General features: G+C 41.4%; 1 protein-coding gene across 7 annotated transcripts in view; it reads left to right on the top strand.

Annotated features, from left to right (window-relative positions):
- Positions 1-14,455: 14,455 nt before the first annotated feature.
- The window catches only part of LOC311132640 (autotaxin-like), a 37,747-nt gene continuing 33,204 nt past the window's right edge, over positions 14,456-18,998 (top strand). For 4 of the 7 annotated variants that reach the window (XM_084165896.1, XM_084165894.1, XM_084165892.1 and 1 more), the window contains exons 1-8: positions 14,456-14,746; positions 16,226-16,331; positions 16,747-16,902; positions 17,435-17,560; positions 17,940-18,000; positions 18,060-18,143; positions 18,274-18,371; positions 18,732-18,811. In XM_084165896.1, coding sequence (XP_084022022.1) covers positions 14,729-14,746; positions 16,226-16,331; positions 16,747-16,902; positions 17,435-17,560; positions 17,940-18,000; positions 18,060-18,143; positions 18,274-18,371; positions 18,732-18,811 — 729 coding nt within the window. In that variant the 5' untranslated portion in view covers positions 14,456-14,728. The remainder of the gene's footprint in view (positions 14,747-16,225; positions 16,332-16,746; positions 16,903-17,434; positions 17,561-17,939; positions 18,001-18,059; positions 18,144-18,273; positions 18,372-18,731; positions 18,812-18,998) is intronic. The other 3 variants (XM_084165898.1, XM_084165897.1, XM_084165895.1) reach the window with 1 other exon arrangement.

Raw genomic sequence — 18,998 nt, 5'->3', positions numbered from 1 at the left:
ACACACACATACACACACATTCTCTGTCATGGTACATGGTTGAGAGACGTGGCCAGGAGGAATGTTCAACAACATCAACGACAACAACAACATCCATATCAACAATGACAACATCCACAATGAGATATAGACAAACAAACCGCTGATAATGGCCTAATGATAATGGCATTCTGTGAGATGAATCAAGAACATTCCTAGCTGTTGACAGCAAGAGGTATTTGCTTCTACAAATACAATATTCAATATATTTACCCAATTATATAACAGGCCTATATAATACCATTGGTCATTTGGAAACAAAGAAGCTACAGGAAATTTAAGAGCAGTAGCAAATAGAACATAATAGGATCAAACATATTTGTTTCTAGAAACAAAAGCTGCCATGTGTTTGCTGGGTGTCATTTAGGTCAATGAACCTGTTCAATATTTTTTTAAACCATATGACAATGACAGTCATCCTAACGTATAGTTTACTATCACTGTCCTAGATTATGTGAACTATATCCAAGAGAAAGTTTATTGTGTCATTTCAATGACAAACCAAGATGATCATCAAACCAAGATGATCATTGACCACACACCAACACTGAGTGCACCATAATCCATAGTATAACATTAATGACCTCTATTCTGTGGTTCCTTTGCCTGCTTGCCCGGCCAGAGAGCAATATGCAATAGCAATGTCGCTCTACTCTCACATTTCTAAAAGGTAGAGACATACTTCATAATGTATAGAGGTGAGTCATGATCAATAGACTGATAGACAAAGTCTGATATGGATGACACACTGCCTCTGGTATTTAAAAAACATACAGCTGAATAACTTTATATAGGCCTTCTCTTACATATAGATGTACAATCTTCATTTGATCACTCTTTTGTTGCCGAGAATTTTCCTGCACAGCAGGAAATGCAAACCTGTAGGCTATTCGAGATTTAAAAAGGCTTCTAAAGTTAGCAATTTCCACTATAAAATGTCAGACTTGATTTGCCCTAATGAAAAATGCATCAACCCCTACAAAAACATGTCCATTAATTATAATCCACATAATAATTCACATTTCCTGTTGCTGCAGGATTATTTTCCTTCTGTAGCAAACTAGCTCAAATTAAGCTCCTACATCTGTAAACTTAGGGCTCAATTCAATAAAACCCACATGTAGCGCAACGCTCTTTCCCATATGTCCCCAAATAAAATAACAGAATGTTCCTGGATATTATACTACTATTACTAACAGTTAGGCTCTGCTCAAAGGTAGATGTCTTCGGATTTCCAGAAAAGGTAGTGTGTATGTGTGTGTGTGTAAGACTGTGCACAGACTCAGACTCCGCTAGTAAATAAACTTGCTATGGCGGGTTTGACTGAATTCACATAAGGTCACACTGTTATATAAAATGCAGTAAGCTGTAAAGTACACTACCAGTCAAAAGTTTGGACACACCTACTCATTCAAGGGTTTTTCTTTATTTCTACAATTTTTTACATTGTAGAATAATAGTGAATACATCAAAACTATGAAATAACACCAAAAAAGTGTTAAATAAATCAAAATATATTTTATATTTGAGATTCTTCAAATAGCCACCCTTTGCCTTGATGACAGCTTTGCACACTCTTGGCATTCTCTCAACCAGCTTCATGAGCTAGTCACCTGGAATGCATTTCAATTAACAGGTGTGCGTTCTTAAAAGTTAATTTGTGGAATTTCTTTCCTTCTTAATGCGTTTGAGCCAATCGGTTGTGTTGTGAAAAGGTAGGGGGGTATACAGAAGATAGCCCTATTTGGTAAAAGACCAAGTCCATATTATGGCAAGAACAGCTCAAATAAGCAGTCCATCATTACTTTAAGACATGGCGGTCAGTCAATACGTAATTTCAAGTACTTTGAAAGTTTCTTCAAGTGCAGTCGCAAAAACCATCAAGCGCTATGATGAAACTGGCTCTCATGAGGACTGCCACAGGAATGGAAGACCCAGAGCTACCACTGCTGCAGAGGATAAGTTCATTAGAGTTAACAGCCTCAGAAATTGCAGCCCAAGTAAATGCTTCACAGAGTTCAAGTAACAGACACATCTCAACATCAACTGTTCAGAGGAGACTGTGTGAATCAGGCCTTCATGGTCGAATTGCTACAAAAAAACACTACTAAAGGATACCAATAATAAGAAGAGACTTGCTTGGGCCAAGAAACACGAGCAATCCTTTGGTCTGTAGTCCAAATTGGAGATTTTTGGTTCCAACCGCCGTGTCTTTGTGAGACGCCGTGTGGGTGAACGGATTATCTCCTCATGTGTATTTCCCATCGTAAAGCATGGAGGAGGAGGTGTTATGGTGTGGGGGTGATTTGCTGTTGACACTGTCTGTGATTTATTTAGAATTCAAGGCACACTTAACCAGCACGGCTACGACAGCATTCTGCAGTGATACGCCATCCCATCTGGTTTGGGCTTAGTGGGACTATCATTAGTTTTTCAACAGGAGAATGACCCAACACACCTCCAGGCTCTGTAAGGGCTATTTTACCAAGAAGGAGACAATCTTTGACCATTTTTAGGGCCTTCTTCTGACACCGCCTGGTATAGAGGTCCTGGATGGCAGGAATCTTGGCCCCAGTGATGTACTGTGCCGTACGCACTACCCTCTGTAGTGCCTTGCGGCCGGAAGCCGAGCAGTTGCCATACCAAGCAGTGATGCAACCAGTCAGGATGCTCTCGATGGTGCAGCTGTAAAACCTTTTGAGGATCTGAGGACCCATTCCAAATCTTTTCAGTCTCCTTAGGGGGAATAGGTTTTGTCATGCCCTCTTCACGACTGTCTTGGTGTGCTTGGACACCAAGGAACTTGAAGCTCTCAACCTGCTCTACTACAGCCCCTTCGATGAGAATGGGAACAGCTGATGCTCTCATGCATGTTTCAGTGTTACTTGCCTCGAATCGAGCATAGAAGTAATTTAGCTCGTCTGGTAGGCTCGTGTCACTGGGCAGCTCGCGGCTGTGCTTCCCTTTGTAGTCTGTAATAGTTTGCAAGCCCTGCCACATCCGACGAGCGTCGGAGCCGGTGTAGTACCATTTGATCTTAGTCCTGTATTGACGCTTTGCCTGTTTGATGGTTCGTCGGAGGGCATAGCGGGATTTCTTATAAGCTTCCAGGTTAGAGTCCCGCTCCTTGAAAGCGGCAGCTCTACCCTTTAGCTCAGTGCGGATGTTGCCTGTAATCCATGGCTTCTGGTTGGGGTATGTACGTACAGTCACTGTGGGGACGACGTCATCAATGCACTTATTGATGAAGCCAGTGACTGATGTGGTGTACTCCTCAATGCCGTCAGAAAAATCCCGGAACATATTCCAGTCTGTGCTAGCAAAACAGTCCTGTAGCTTAGCATCTGCTTCATCTGACCACTTTTTTATTGACCGAGTCACTGGTGCTTCCTGCTTTAGTTTTTGCTTGTAAGCAGGAATCAGGAGAATATAATTATGGTGAGATTTGCCAAATGGAGGGCAGGGGAGAGCTTTGTACGTGTCTCTGTGTGTGGAGTAAAGGTAGTCTAGAGTTTTTTTCCCTCTGATTGCACATTTAACATGCTGATAGAAATGAGGTAAAACAGATTTAGGTTTCCCTGCAATAACGTTCCCGCCTCTGAATGAGTGTTTTCCTGTTTGCTTATGGCCGTATAAAGAAGAATATAGATGAAAACTCTCTTGGTAGATAGTGTGGTCTACAGCTTATCATGAGATACTCTACCTCAGGCGAGAAAAACCTTGAGACTTCCTTATATATCGTGCACCAGCTGTTGTTTACAAATATACATAGACCGCCACCCCTTGTCTGACCAGAGGCTGCCGTTCTATCCTGCCGATACAGTGTATAACCCGCCAGCTGTATGTTATTCATGTCTTCGTTCAGCCACAACTCGGTGAAACAGAAGATATTACAGTTTTGAATGTCCCGTTGGTAGGATATTCGTACCTGTAGTTTGTCCACTTTATTATCAAGTGATTGTAAATTGACCAATAGTATCGATGGCAAAGGCAGATTAGCCACTCGTCGCCGGATCCTTACCAAGCACCCTGATCTCCTTCCGCGATATCTCCTTTTCTTTCTACTGCGAATGACGGGGATGAGGGCCCTATCGGGTGTCTGGAGCAAATCCCTCTCGTCTGACTCATTAAAGAAAAATTATTAGTCCAATTCAAGGTGAGTAATCGCTGTTCTGATGTCCAGACAACAGAGTGAAGGATAAGCAGCCAACAAGTGCTCAGCATATGTGGGAACTCCTTCAAGACTGTTGGAAAAGCATTCCAGGTGAAGCTGGTTGAGAGAATGCCAAGAGTGTGCAAAGCTGTCATGAAGGCAAAGGGTGGCTATTTGAAGAATCTCAAATAGAAAATATATTTGGATTTGTTTAACACTTTTTTGCTTACTACATGATTCCATATGTGTTATTACATAGACAAAAACATAGAAGATAAGCTAAGTTTAGAGAACTGCAAGATGACAGTACAGTCAACATGATAGTATTACCACATGACTTACTGTAAAACATTTGAACCACAAATGTAGTTTAGATTTGTCCTTGCTTTGTATCATGTGTAACAGAGTCCACCCCTGCTATAGGCCTACATGATAGCAATGGCAGGCACACAGTGTCATTTCACAGTAGTTTTTTAATCATTGCCATTTAAGGTCAGTTGACAGAAGGTTGAAGGAATTACACACTTTTCAGGAGACAATGGTTGGTCAGCTGGATGTGGTGTTTCAGTGCAGGGCTTGAGCAAAAGTATTAACAGTACCAGAGTTGGTGACCACTGTTACGATGCTTTTGTATTAGTCCCGTGTGGCTCACTTGGTAGAGCATGGCACTTGCAATGCCAGGGTTGTGGGTTTGATTCCCACAGGGGAAAAGTATGAAAATGTATGCACTCACTACTGTAAGTTGCTCTGGATAAGATCGTCTACTAAAATGTACTGTAAATGTATTATAGATAACATTGCCATCTACTGGCCATAGACTGAGTTATAGTGACTACCAAACCACAACTATTTTGTTGATCATAATAATGTGTTAATAATGCAATCATAGTTTGTAATTCTCTGCTACCAACTTTTCAGTTTCATACCACTCTTTGAAGTTCAATAGATCCTTTAGAGTCGACTGGGTTGTAAAAAAAAAATACTATTCTGTTTTCACAGACTGTCTCCATCCAAGATGTGCTTGAATCTTTCCACTAGCTTGGTGGGGAATTATTGAGGACATCTACATTTGTTTCTAACAATGGACAACTTAACTAACAAGCAGTCATGATCCAGCAAGGCTTATATTCGTAGTCATACAGTAACAGTGCTGTAACAAAGTGCAAATGAATGGAGGTTACACAGAAGTAGAAATTATGTCAGTACCACTATTCACCACCAGAGAGAGTACGTTTGATGAGTTCAAGTGTCCCGTTGCAGATGGTAGAGCATACTGTGTGTTTCTGTAAATTCATATCAATGTCAGATTTAGACTTGGTAAATTATTTGGAAAAATACCTCATTTTAATTTGACGCTACAGCACCAAAGTGCAAATTTGTTTAAATCGGCAATCTGCAGTTGCTACATCCATTTTTGTACTTATAAATTGATGATATGTTCTGATTGATTCATGAAGAATATAACTTATAAATGCCTCATGAGCTTAGTTCAACTGTCGCACCCCATCAGAACCCAAAATATATGCTTTTTTACTCCAATGTTTGTAAACAAAGTAAATGTAAAACACTGCATAGCCTCAAACAATGGTTACATTTATACTTTTATATATTGGATGGTCAGTCCTTGCATCCATAGCTAAGTCTATAAATTTGAGAGTGGTTACATTTCTCTAGCCCCATCCCTTAGCCTTTTACTGAAACAGTGGCAGGATGGTGCTTTGTTAATGTTTCAACTACTGATTGCCCCTTTAAGTCTTACATCAGCAAGCAGCACCTAACACCAGTATCTAGCAACAATTATTGTCTCTCCCCAAAATCTGCTCCCAAATAAAAAAATATTCTGAATTGCCCATGTCAGTTCATTCAATCATTTGATTGGATGTGAAAGATTTCAATTGCTACTACAAGAGCTCTGAACGGTTATCTGTTCATTCTCCCCAAGTTACCTTTCAAAACAGCGATGGTGGGTAGTTTGACCAGAAACTTGCAAAATGTCCCACCGATAACTTTAATAACTATAGAAAAATGAATAGATGAAGACATACGGGTGCCGAAAGCAGTAGAACAGTAGGGAACATTCAAGACATACACTACATGACCAAAAGTATGTGGACACCTGCTCGTTGAACATCTCATTCCCCTTTGCTACTATAACAGCCTCCACTCTTCTGGGAAGGCTTTCCACTAGATGTTGGAACATTGCTGCTGGAACTTGCTTCCACAAGAGCATTAGTGAGGCTGGGCACTGATGTTGGGCGATTAGGCCTGGCTCGCAGTCGGCATTCCAATTCATCCCAAAGGTGTTCGATGGGGTTGAGGTCAGGGCTCTGTGCAGGCCAGTCAAGTTCTTCCACGCCAATCTCAACAAACCATTTCTGTATGGACCTCACTTTGTGCACGGGGGCATTGTAATGCTGAAACAGGAAAGGGCCTTCCCCAAACTGTTACCACAAAGTTGGAAGCACAGAATCATTGTATGCTGTTGCGTTAAGATTTCCCTTCACTGGAACTAAGGGGCCTAGTCCGAACAATGAAAAACAGCCCCAGACCATTATTCCTCCTCCACCAAACTTTACAGTTGACATTATGCATTCGGGCAGGTAGCGTTCTCCTGGCATCTGCCAAACACAGATTTGTCCGTCGGACTGCCAGATGGTGAAGCGTGATTCATCACTCCAAAGAACGCGTTTCCTCTCCTCCAGAATCCAATGGCTGCAAGCTTTACACCACTCCAGCCGACGCTTGGCATTGCGTATGGTGATCTTAGACTTGTGTGTGGCTGCTCGGCCATGGAAACCCATTTCATTAAGCTCCCGACGAACAGTTATTGTGCTAACGTTGCTTCCAGAGGCCGTTTGGAACTCGGTAGTGAGTGTTGCAACCGAGGACAGATGATTTTTACATGCTACGCACTTCAGCTCTCGGTGGTCCCATTCTGTGAGCATGTGTGGCCTACCACTTCAAGGCTGAGCCGTTGTTGCTCCTAGACGTTTCCACTTCACAATAATAGCACTTACAGTTGACAGGGGCAGCTCTAGCAGGGCAGAATGTGAAGAACAGATTTGTTGGAAAGGTGGCATCCTATGATGGTGCCACGTTGAAAGTCACTGAGCGTAAGTGTAATCAGATTGTGTTTGCTTGCTAGCTAACGTTAAATATTCGCGTATTGATGTAACCACGTCATCAGCTATTTAAATGAACAGTTAAACCAGAGAGGTTTCAAACTATTTGGCTAAACATACTTATTGGGAATTCAGGAATGTGTAAATTATAAAGTTTTTAAATACTGAATAGGAACCTAGAGGAGGACAGAAAATAGGGTGTGCTGTTGAGACTACTGTAGACCATCGCAAAACAGTTTTCTATCCAGATACTGTATTGCAAAACAGTGTTTTTATCCAGATACTGTATTTAGTGACAAGACATGATATTTATTCAGTATAGATTAATCTAACATTATGTTTTTCCCCATATATATATACACTACCAGTCAAAAGTTTTAGAACACCTACTCATTCAAGGTTTTTTCTTTATTTTTACTATTTTTTACATTGTAGAATAATAGCGAAGACATCAAAACTATGAAATAACACACAAACAAATCAAAATATATTTTATATTTGAAATTCTTCAAATAGCCAACCTTTGCTTTAAGGACAGCTTTGCACACTCTTGGCATTCTCTCAACCAGCTTCACCTGGAATGCTTTTCCAACAGTCTTGAAGGAGTTCCCACATATGCTGAGCACTTGTTGGCTGCTTTTCCTTCACTCTGCCGTCCGACTCATCCCAAACCATCTCAGTTGGGTTGACGTCGGGGGATTGTGGAGGCCAGGTCATCTGATGCAGCGCTCCATCACTCTCCTTTTGGTTACTACATGATTCCATATGTGTTATTTTATAGTTTTGATGTCTTCACTATTATCCTACAATGTAGACAATAGTATAAATAAAGAAAAACCCTTGAATGAGTAGGTGTCTCCAAACTTTTGACTGGTACTGTATATATTTAATTTTTTCTTAAATTCAAATAGAGGAGGAATGGTCCTCCCCTTCCTCCAATGACATTGAAGTTCCTAAAAACTGATACAGTATAACATATTTTTTTATCCCACAAATGGTTAAGGTTAGAATTGGGAGTAGGGTTATCTGATTCTAGATCTGTGGTTAAGGGACCCCTCTTCTATTATGTACCTTGAGCATCACAAAGCACAAAAGCACAAATGTATCCCATGGCATCATGGATGTGGTAGTTTTGAAGGGCAGTGCATTAGAGGACAAACCTAAGTGCTGTAGTTCTTGTGCTTTTATCCATTACCAATCCATAGAAAGGTAATTTGGGGGAAGGATGTTTTGCATAAGTCTGTATCCAACATGATTATTGAGAAGGAATTGATTCAATTTGGGAAATTTGTGACATTTTGGCCTTTATCGTTGTAGTGTCTAAAATAAGGCCTGGGTAAGGCCAAAATGTCACAAATTTCCAAACTTTAATTAGTTAGCCTATTTCTCAATAATTATTAAGGATACAGATTTCAAAGGTTTGCCAAACATCCTTCCCCAAAGTTGCTGATTTGGAATATTTGCAGAGCATAGAGACATACAGCCTCAAACCTGTCAGCCTTTCAAGGAGAAAACTGTCAACGCTCGCAATTCTCAAACTTGTGAATACTGGCTTGGCCTTCAAAAACTATAAATAAATAATACCCCTCAACCAGCCTCTCAGCATGCGGTACAATAAGTTCAAATATGTTTTTTAGTTACATTACATTGTTTGAACTAGGTCAGTGGTCCTACATTAGTGAGCTGTGTGGGCAAAATGTAACGCAATTCGCCACAAAACACAGCAATAAACAACATGAATAGCATAAAACTGTAAAATGGTACATCTGTCCATATTCTGTGAGATATGAGTATTATGAGGAACAATTCTACTGGTGCGCTGGTTTTTGTGTCACTGTTTATTTGGACCAATCACGATTTTGCATGAGTTCACCTACACCTGGCTGCCGTCTTTTGCATTTTGGAAAGAGGAGGGATTCATTTGGCCCATAGACTTGACTGAGGCTTTAAGAGGGGAGGGGAAGTTTACTTGTCTGCTACCGACTTGTCCGCCAAAGTTCCGCCACTTGTACTTGGCGAAACATCTCAGCCTTTCCCCCCAGACCCAAATCTATAAGCTGGCAGGAAGCCAGCGGTCAAGCAAGATTTGGTTCTGGGTTGCCGAGATTACCTTTAATATGATTAGTCTTCTGTAAACATGACTTGGAATATGAATTCCAAGAAAAGGGTAACATACACAAATATACAATGCTGTCTTTAAAAGGACAGTTCAGTTCGAAATCATAACGTTTTCAGACCTCAAAAGTAGTCTAATGTCATTATGATTCCATGTCCCACGGCAATGTTTGCGTAGATCCAGCTACATGCCCCAAATGAATAGATGGATAAGCACCAAATAAAATAATATATTTTCTATTCACTTTAATTGAGGCATATAGACCTAGCTGAACTGTCCCGTTAACCTTTGTTGAGATTAGCTGACAGCCACTATCATTGTCAGAAAGAAACCCAATTGCATCAATGAGGTACACTGTCTAATGAAAATCCTAGAAATGCCTCATAGGCTGACAAGTAATCTTTACGTTGTTACAGGTGAATAGTGTGTGTGTGTGTGTGTGTGTGTGTGTGTGTGTGTGTGTGTGTGTGTGTGTGTGTGTGTGTGTGTGTGTGTGTGTGTGTGTGTATGTGTGTGTGTGTCTCTCCAAAACTCTTGAGCGTGCCGTCTTTAGCCAACTCTCTCGCTATCTCTCTCAGAATGACCTTCTTGATCCAAACCAGTCAGGTTTCAAGACTGGTCATTCAACTGAGACTGCTCTTCTCTGTGTCACGGAGGCTCTCCGCACTGCTAAAGCTAACTCTCTCTCCTCTGCTCTCGTCCTTCTAGACCTATCTGCTGCCTTTGATACTGTGAACCATCAGATCCTCCTCTCCACCCTCTCCGAGTTGGGCATCTCCGGCGCGGCTCACTCTTGGATTGCGTCCTACCTGACAGGTCGCTCCTACCTGGTGGCGTGGTGAGAATCTGTCTCTGCACCACGTGCTCTCACCACTGGTGTCCCCCAGGGCTCAGTTCTAGGCCCTCTCCTATTCTCGCTATACACCAAGTCACTTGGCTTTGTCATATCCTCACATGGCCTTTCCTATCATTGCTACGCAGACGACACACAATTAATCTTCTCCTTTCCCCCTTCTGATAACCAGGTGGTGAATCGCATCTCTGCATGTCTGGCAGACATATCAGTGTGGATGATGGATCACCACCTCAAGCTGAACCTCGGCAAGACGGAGCTGCTCTTCCTCCCGGGGAAGGACTGGCCGTTCCATGATCATCACAGTTGACAACTCCGTTGTGTCCTCCTCCCAGAGTGCAAAGAGCCTTGGCGTGACCCTGGACAACACCCTGTCGTTCTCCGCTAACATCAAGGCGGTGACCCGATCCTGTAGGTTCATGCTCTACAACTTTCGCAGAGTACGACCCTGCCTTACACAGGAAGCGGCACAGGTCCTAATCCAGGCACTTGTCATCTCCCGTCTGGATTACTGCAACTCACTGTTGGCTGGGCTCCCTGCCTGTGCCATTAAACCCCTACAACTCATCCAGAACGCCGCAGCCCGTCTGGTGTTCAACCTTCCCAAGTTCTCTCACGTCACCCCGCTCCTCCGCACACTCCACTGGCTTCCAGTTGAAGCTCGCATCTGCTACAAGACCATGGTGCTTGCCTACGGAGCTGTGAGGGGAACGGCACCTCCGTACCTTCAGGCTCTGATCAGTCCCTACACCCAAACGAGGGCATTGCGTTCATCCACCTCTGGCCTGCTGGCTCCCCTACCTCTGCGGAAGCACAGTTCCCACTCAGCCCAGTCAAAACTGTTCGCTGCTCTGGCACCCCAATGGTGGAACAAGCTCCCTCACGATGCCAGGACAGCAGAGTCACTCACCACCTTCCGGAGACACTTGAAACCCCACCTCTTTAAGGAATACCTGGGATAGGATAAAGTAATCCTTCTACCCCCCCTTACCCTACCCCCAAAAAAATAAAAAATAAAATAATATAACTATTGTAAAGTGGTTGTCCCACTGGCTATCATAAGGTGAATGCACCAATTTGTAAGTCGCTCTGGATAAGAGCGTCTGCTAAATGACGAAAATGTAAAATGTAAATGTGTGTGTGTGTGTGTGTGTGTGTGTGTGTGTGTGTGTGTGTGTGTGTGTGTGTGTGTGTGTGTGTGTGTGTGTGTGTGGTGGGGCAAATATTTACAAACTTTGTCCAAAGTGCAGTGGTGTGCTCTTTCACATTGCTCTCAACCAATGTCAGCACAAGCTTATTTGAGTATACTCTTGACCTCACTTCCTATAACCATATTACTGTCCATTTGATTCCTGGGCTATTCTTAATTTGTTCAGTTAATCTAGAGTGGCAACAATGTTTCCCTTTAAGGTCTGTCATTGTGGTTGACACTTTTGACTGTACAAAGACTGAGGCAGGTTGGGACCCGAGCAATGGTTACTGCATGTGGAGTAGTGACAAACTCACAAATTCATGATATTCTTTTTTGTCTAATGTATTTTCTTTAATCATTTAAACTTGTGGTGTGTATCTGGAGTTCGAAAAAAAACTCCAAGGCTCTTACATGCAGGATTCTCTGGTCTAAATTCGCAGGATAACATTGTTAGAAACCATATCCAATAAGTGTCCTTATAGTAAAGTTAGCCAACCAGAGCCTGAGGGGGAACAAGACTGTGTCCAATCCAAGACAGTCTGTCATTTTAGTCCGTGTCAGAAGTTGAATGAAGCCCTTTTTCAGAGAGAGAGAGCGAGTGCGAGAGAGAGAGAAAGAAAATGTTTAATTAATCTGGTCCCCAGGTGACATGGAAGTTGAAACCCTATCCAATCCAACTTGCTGTAGGATCAGGGAGGTAAGCATAGCTCCAGGTAGCAGAGGTTCACGGCCCAATCAATTTGCTCCATGGCCATGCCAGGTAATCCGCTCCAGAGGCCAAATAGCCTAATAAGACAGGGCAAGCTTTTAGTCTTAATGCAGTGTCTTTCAACAGCTACCCATGACTCCCTAAGCCTCCAACGGCTGAATAAAAGACCATTGTTTCATAAATATTTCATAACATCGGAGTACATTTTAGGAAGTGGATGCCCTCAAGCAAAGGTTGTCCTGATTAGTTTCAAACAGTAAAGCAGCGACAGAGAGCCTCCTGTAAAGGGTTTGACTCCCAGAATAAAAAAACAGTATTGGTAACATTGTCATCTTTATAATGCTGTGGATTAGAGCCCCTGTGAAATGAATGGAATATAACATTATGTACTGTACTGTATATCAGCATGCACTGAAAGATGCCCCTGTGGGCTGTTTGAACCCTCTATACTTCTGGGACAGCCTTGAGAGAAGCATTGAGTAAATGTTCCCTTTGCATTGTGACATCCCCTTTGACTCAGTAAACAGAACATAATGATTAGTAAACTATACCGAATGGGGCGTATTTGTTGTAGTGAATGAAATCGAGGACTCATACCTCAAATATGTGTTACCCTGTTCAGTATCAAAATACTGTTTTCTTTGCTTTTTGGACTTGATGAATGAAATGCATAAGTACACAGGCAATTATAAAGGGCAAGAGGAGTGCTTTACCATGCATTTCCAAAATATATTTCAATAAGGTGTCAATTTCAAGTCAAATCCCTAGCACCACAAGTAGAGGTCGACAAGGGGGCACATGCCATATCTGACAAACAGTACAGCCCTATCTGTTATCTCAATGTGTCCTCATCCTCGGGATAAACATGGAATCACCCTGTGCGCTCACCCTCCCATGCAATGTTTTTGGTACATTTTAAAACGCATTTCCTGCAATTCTACACAGTTTGACATGACTTATTATGCCTTTCTTGAGGCTTATTTTGAGGGGTATATTGAGGGGTATTTTGAAAGCACAGTATAAGTGGAAGGATAAGTGAAAGGCCCCCCATCAGGAAAACCGCTTACTTCCTGCATTTCAACACATTTTGCCATTGGGCAGAGAGAAACATTTGCAGTTTTATAATGCTATTCTACACATTTTGTCATGCGTCTGAGAGACAATTTGGCAGTTTTAAAGCTACTTTTCTGCAATTATACACATTTTGCCATGGGGCAGTGAGAAAATCCTATACTCATATTTGTTGCCAAAGCATAAATAGGAGAAAAAAACACTTCAAAAACCCCACCTCAAACTTGTATCTCAAACAGACTGTTTAAAAAATGCTTGCTATTTCCTCATAGAGGAGGGTGAGCTGGCCAATCAGCGTTCTACTCGCAGGAATATTTTGTATGACTGGTATACGCTCACACCATTCTGTTGTTGGGGTGCGCCCACACCATTCCAACACAGAAAAGCTGCTGTTTAACATACTTAATTAACATTTTTTGGAAAGAAAACGATTTCACTCATATTGTAATTAATTATAGGTCATATTTCATAGAAATCTGCAAACACTGGCGAGTTTATAACCGCTTTAAACTGTATAACTGATCAATGCACCATCAAACCAGGTCATTTCATGCTTAAAACCCCCCAAAAAGGAATGAATAAGATATTTGGCTACAGAAGTACCATTTCTTACCGATCTCTACAGCTTCCGTCCAAAAACAAATCCAGTGAAATGACATGAACACATACTGGAGGAGTTACTGGCTAGCTACAAGTGGCTAGCTTAGCTAACAAACTAGCTATGTTGGTCGCGGCGCACATGACCAGAATCACACATCGATGAACCACAAAAGGCACACCCCATTTCTTTTTTTCGTGCCCAAAGTTGACCATTAAAGCTAATTTCCTGCAATTCTATACATTTTGACATTGCTTATGACGTGTTCATATACTATCTGGGTTGCCCCGACCCCCAGGGGGCCCACAAACCCCCCAAATAATATATAAATATATACATTTTAATATATACATATATACATTTTAAATAAATTATTGGGGGGGACAGTCGACCTTTTCAGAATATGGGGGGGGGGCCCATCCCCCGCGGCAATTTCGCATATGCTCCCATGGCCTTTTCCAAACAAGTTCTTGGTGTGGTGTTTTCTCAAATTTGGCAGCTACATGATTTTACAGCTGTCATTTCAACATAAGCTGTAGTAGAGAAAGTTTTTATAAAAACCCACCCCCTCTCTCTGAGCGCCTCTCTCTCCCTCTCCCTCTCCCTCAGTCATTGCGCGGGTCGAGTAAACCCACAGTTTAGTGCTGACTATGGTTTACAGAACATCTGCCAGCAGCACCATTGTACCACAGTGCAGCTGTCACCATTACTTAATCCGCATTGGTTTGCAGCAAAAAGAAAATTGAGCAAGACAACTCAACAGCGCTGAACACATACGCCCTAGTCATCGATTCAGAACGGTCAGAGGTGGACTTTGTCCACCATTTTTTGACTCTTTTGGGGAATACTAAAGAGGAGGATACGCAATTTGGAACATGTTACTGGGAAAATTGGTACGGTAAAATTGTTGCATAATTGTTGTATTCTGAAATGTAGTCTTGAAATTCTTGGACTTCTTTTGGACAACCTGACAAAATGCAAAATGCTTCCTTGCAACAGATTGATTCGTGTAGGGAAGAAATTGTTCTTTGAATCGTATAGACAGGCGTCCAGATTTTGCAAGCGAGCTATAACAAAACGTATGTAATTATTCTTCCTAGGCATTAACATATTGTCTTAAACGAAAATAAACAATTGATGAATAGCCTAATTGTCGGTAGGCTATAGTCTGTAAATAGTGGCACACGCACTTGTTTACCCGGGAAAGTAAACATGTTAATTGGCTAATGATTAATATTTTGTCATGTAAGGCTCCATTATGTTCTGTGACTAATTATTTTTCATACATCTTAATTGATGCCAGCTATTTTTTGAATGTTTCAACTGAAACTGAATAGGCAGGCCTATGTGTCAGATGTATCAGTTTAACTGCAACAGTTCAGATGAACTTGAAACAATATTGATGCAAATGAGTGACAGGAATCGTCTGTTCAGATTGATTAGCCAATAATTAATCACATTCATTTAAGTCTTCTCTTAATTGACTTAATTATCAGCATCTAATTGAGATGTTTATTTATTCCCTCCCCCCCCCCCCCCCCCCCCCCCCCCAGAAAATTTCACATATGAAAAGATTGGTTTCAATAGCCGAGCAAACTTGTACAAAAACAAATAAAAAAATCTAATCAAATACACATGATTCAGGGATCAACTTACAAAGATTATTAAAGACAAAGGGCTTGTTTGGATTGAACTAATTTCAAGGATTGTTTATATTACACTACCTCGTTCAAAATACATCGAACATGGGGATAGTTTTTAAAAAGCGATATTTGTGTATGAAATATTTTGCCATGATAATAAAGTTACTATACATAAATTCAGCTTTTCTGTCCTCCATTAGAAAAACAAACCTCTCTTCAAACTGCGTCAATCCGTGGGCTGTTTGTGGAATAACAAAAGGCAACCAACCACTTGTTGTGATGAATTTTAAGGAGTACATCAAGCAAAAAAAAATATTACGTTCCTCTCTTCAAGGATTGTTTAATCATATTTCAAGCTCAACACATACATACACTAGTAACAGAATATTTGTCAATATGAAGGTACTATGGTCAGACCAGAGGCAAATATAGGCTATAGGTCAAATACTTTAAAATAGCCTATTTGAGGTGCTCTTGATTTTGCTGTAAATGTACAGTGTAGGCTAAATCATGCTCAGCTTGAGTATTTGAATGTAGTTGACATCAACCAGTATACAAATATCTAAGTTGTCACGGTACCTACCTATAACTGGTATTTTCGCACTAGTAGAACATTATTTTGGGATTTGTTTGAATTCATCAGGTGGATTACCTGATGTTCTAGTCTTGACTCCTTGATGCTGATGTTGCGTGAACAGCTTTAGGATGATGTCTATCTCTTATTCTCAGGTAGTTGTTCTCGTCGCACTCCTTACGGGATCCAGTGTTAGTGTGGCATATGTCTTTCAAGCAAGTCGACCTGGAGAAGATGCAGGATCTCCGCCACAAACCAAAAGTGAGACATGAATCAATGTGTTGACATCTGGCCTTTCCTGCCCTGACACTCAATTGGATAATAATGGTTTTATTACAGTAGAATAAAATAGAGGATAATATAACTGTCCCTTCGAGGATGGAAATTGTCCTATGGCATCACCACTGTTCATTTTCTTCCATATTTTTCTGGTACAGTAGGCTAATATACTTACAGTAGTAACCCAATATTTAAGATTGACGTTACATTTTCTGCAGCCTGGTCGCCTTAGCCTTCGTCTTGTCATAACGCCAGAGCTTATTATGTGCAACACACAAACTGTGTTTTCTAGTGAATATGGGATCTGTATTAGGACACATCCATGGAAGTTGTGTCAGAGTCACATGGAGTTGGCATGTCTCTTTAGCATTGTGCTAATGGTGTTCTCTTGTCCCAGCTATTTCAGACTCCCTGTGGGTTAGCTCAGCAGGATCATGTACGGGCAGATGTTTTGAATTGGAGGAAGCTTTACCGCCAGGTTGCAGATGTGACAACTTGTGCAAAACCTACTACAGCTGCTGCTCAGATTTCGATGAGCACTGTTTAAAAACAGGTTTGTGTACCAGCTTGTCTTTTAACTATTTTCTCTTACTGTATCTCTTACTGTGGTGCTATGGTATAATTAAGCAATAAGGCCCGAGGGGGTGTAGTATATGGCCAATATACCACGACTAAGGGCTGTTCTTATGCACGACGCAACACGGAGTGCCTGGATACAGCCCTTAGCCGCTGTATAATTGCTGTATACCACAAACACCCGAGGTGCCTTATTGCTATTATAAACTGGTTACCAACATAATTACAGCAGTAAAAATAAATGTTTTGTCATACTCTTGGTATACGGTCTGATATACCATGGCTTTCAGCCAATCAGCAATCAGGGCTCGAACTGCCCATTTTACAATCCCCAATATGCACAGATTATAACCATCCACTACTGTTGAAAATAATGTACACCAAATTACACAATGGCTGATATTGAATTTGCTTTCTGATTGATTTGTGTGCATGAGTCATGACTATGGTCCTGTTGTAGCTAGTTGTTGGTGCTGAATACAGGCTGTTATGTCCCTTCCCTGGTGCAGCGGGTGGCTTTGAGTGCAGTGAAGATCGCTGTGGGGAGACCAGGAATGATGAGCATGCATGCCACTGCTCAGAAGACTGTCTGGAGAAAGGAGACTGCTGCACCAACTACAAAGCCCTCTGCAACGGTACACACTCAAACTAGGGATGTATGAAGATGTATTCACTGTTGAAGAAAGTGAATTTAGGTCAGTTCATTCCGTATTGGGACCCAAATGGGAAGGCAGTTGGTTAGAAGGTGACGTAGGATGTGGGCTTTGGGTTCTTGTCTTGCATTTTCCTTTGGACAGAAGTGCATTAGCTTCACATATGTTGTTTGCTCTACAATGAACCGCTAAAAAGTGCAAGCTGTGAGTCGCATATACAATGTTACTTTTGCATTCTACATGGTATCGAAAGGAAATTTGAGGAGAATTCTTCTTTTGAATCAAATTCCGATGCACCGGCAACAGACAATTTTACTAGATCATGTGCTAAACTTTTAATTTTCAAATTCTCCTATTGCAGAAGACACTAAATGGGTGGACGATGAGTGTGAGGAGATCACAGGCCCTGAATGCCCTGCAGGGTAAGTTTGAATCAAAAACCCAATAAATGTTTTCTTATTATTTATGATTTTATCCTTAGAAACAGTGACAATGGCTTTATGGTCTGGGGAAAGGGGCAGCAGTTGAGCAGACACCTCCAACTTGGACTGGAACCAGTAGCCCTGTGGGTACCTTTTGACCTAACACTACTAGGCCATATGGTTCCCATAGAATTTGTGTAAAATAAAGAAGTGACATCACGTCAACAGTTAATTTTCCATGACAGCTTTACAGTATTTGATCGTTATTCACAGTTTTATCCGCCCTCCTCTGATCATGCTGTCGGTGGATGGGTTCCGGGCCTCCTACATGAAAAAGGGCAAAGCGGTGATCCCCAACATGGAGAAACTACGTAATTCACTCCCACTCACATCCTGACACTAGATAGGCCATACTGTAGCTAATGGTGTTGAAGGCAGAAAAGGTGAAGTACCCAGGCAATTTGCATGGCAATCACATTTATTTTATAAAGTCGTTTTTTACATTAGCAGTTGTCACAAAGTGCCTTACAGATACCCAGCCTAAAACCCCAAAGTGCAAGCAATGCAGAGGCAGAAGCACAGTGGCTAGGAAAAACTCTCTAGAAGGCATAGGGGTCTACTCTACTCTACTCTACTATTATGTTTAAGATCAGAATGGATGTGTTTAGATTTCAAGCAGTGTGATGAAAGTTTCTAGGCTACTGATCATTGGCTCATTTATTTCCATATAGGAACATGTGGCACTCATGCACCCTACATGCGACCGGTGTACCCCTCCAAAACTTTCCCCAATTTGTATACTCTTGCCACGGTATGTTTACTTATTCTGATGCCATATGAATATACCACTGTTTTATTGAAACTTGAAATAAAATATGTTTTTAATTAGATGGTTTCCAATACATTTCTATATACATTGTAACAACTTTACAATAACATTGTAACAACTTTTAAACAGATCATTGTTTCAATTATGTTTCTCTGGTAACTCTGTGAGT

The sequence above is a fragment of the Coregonus lavaretus genome (genome assembly GCF_964263955.1).
Source record: "Coregonus lavaretus genome assembly, chromosome: 7".
In the NCBI taxonomy this organism is placed as follows: Eukaryota; Metazoa; Chordata; class Actinopteri; order Salmoniformes; family Salmonidae; genus Coregonus; species Coregonus lavaretus.
The sequence above is the reverse complement of the archived record's forward strand: the minus strand, read 5'-3'. Positions and strand labels throughout refer to the sequence as shown.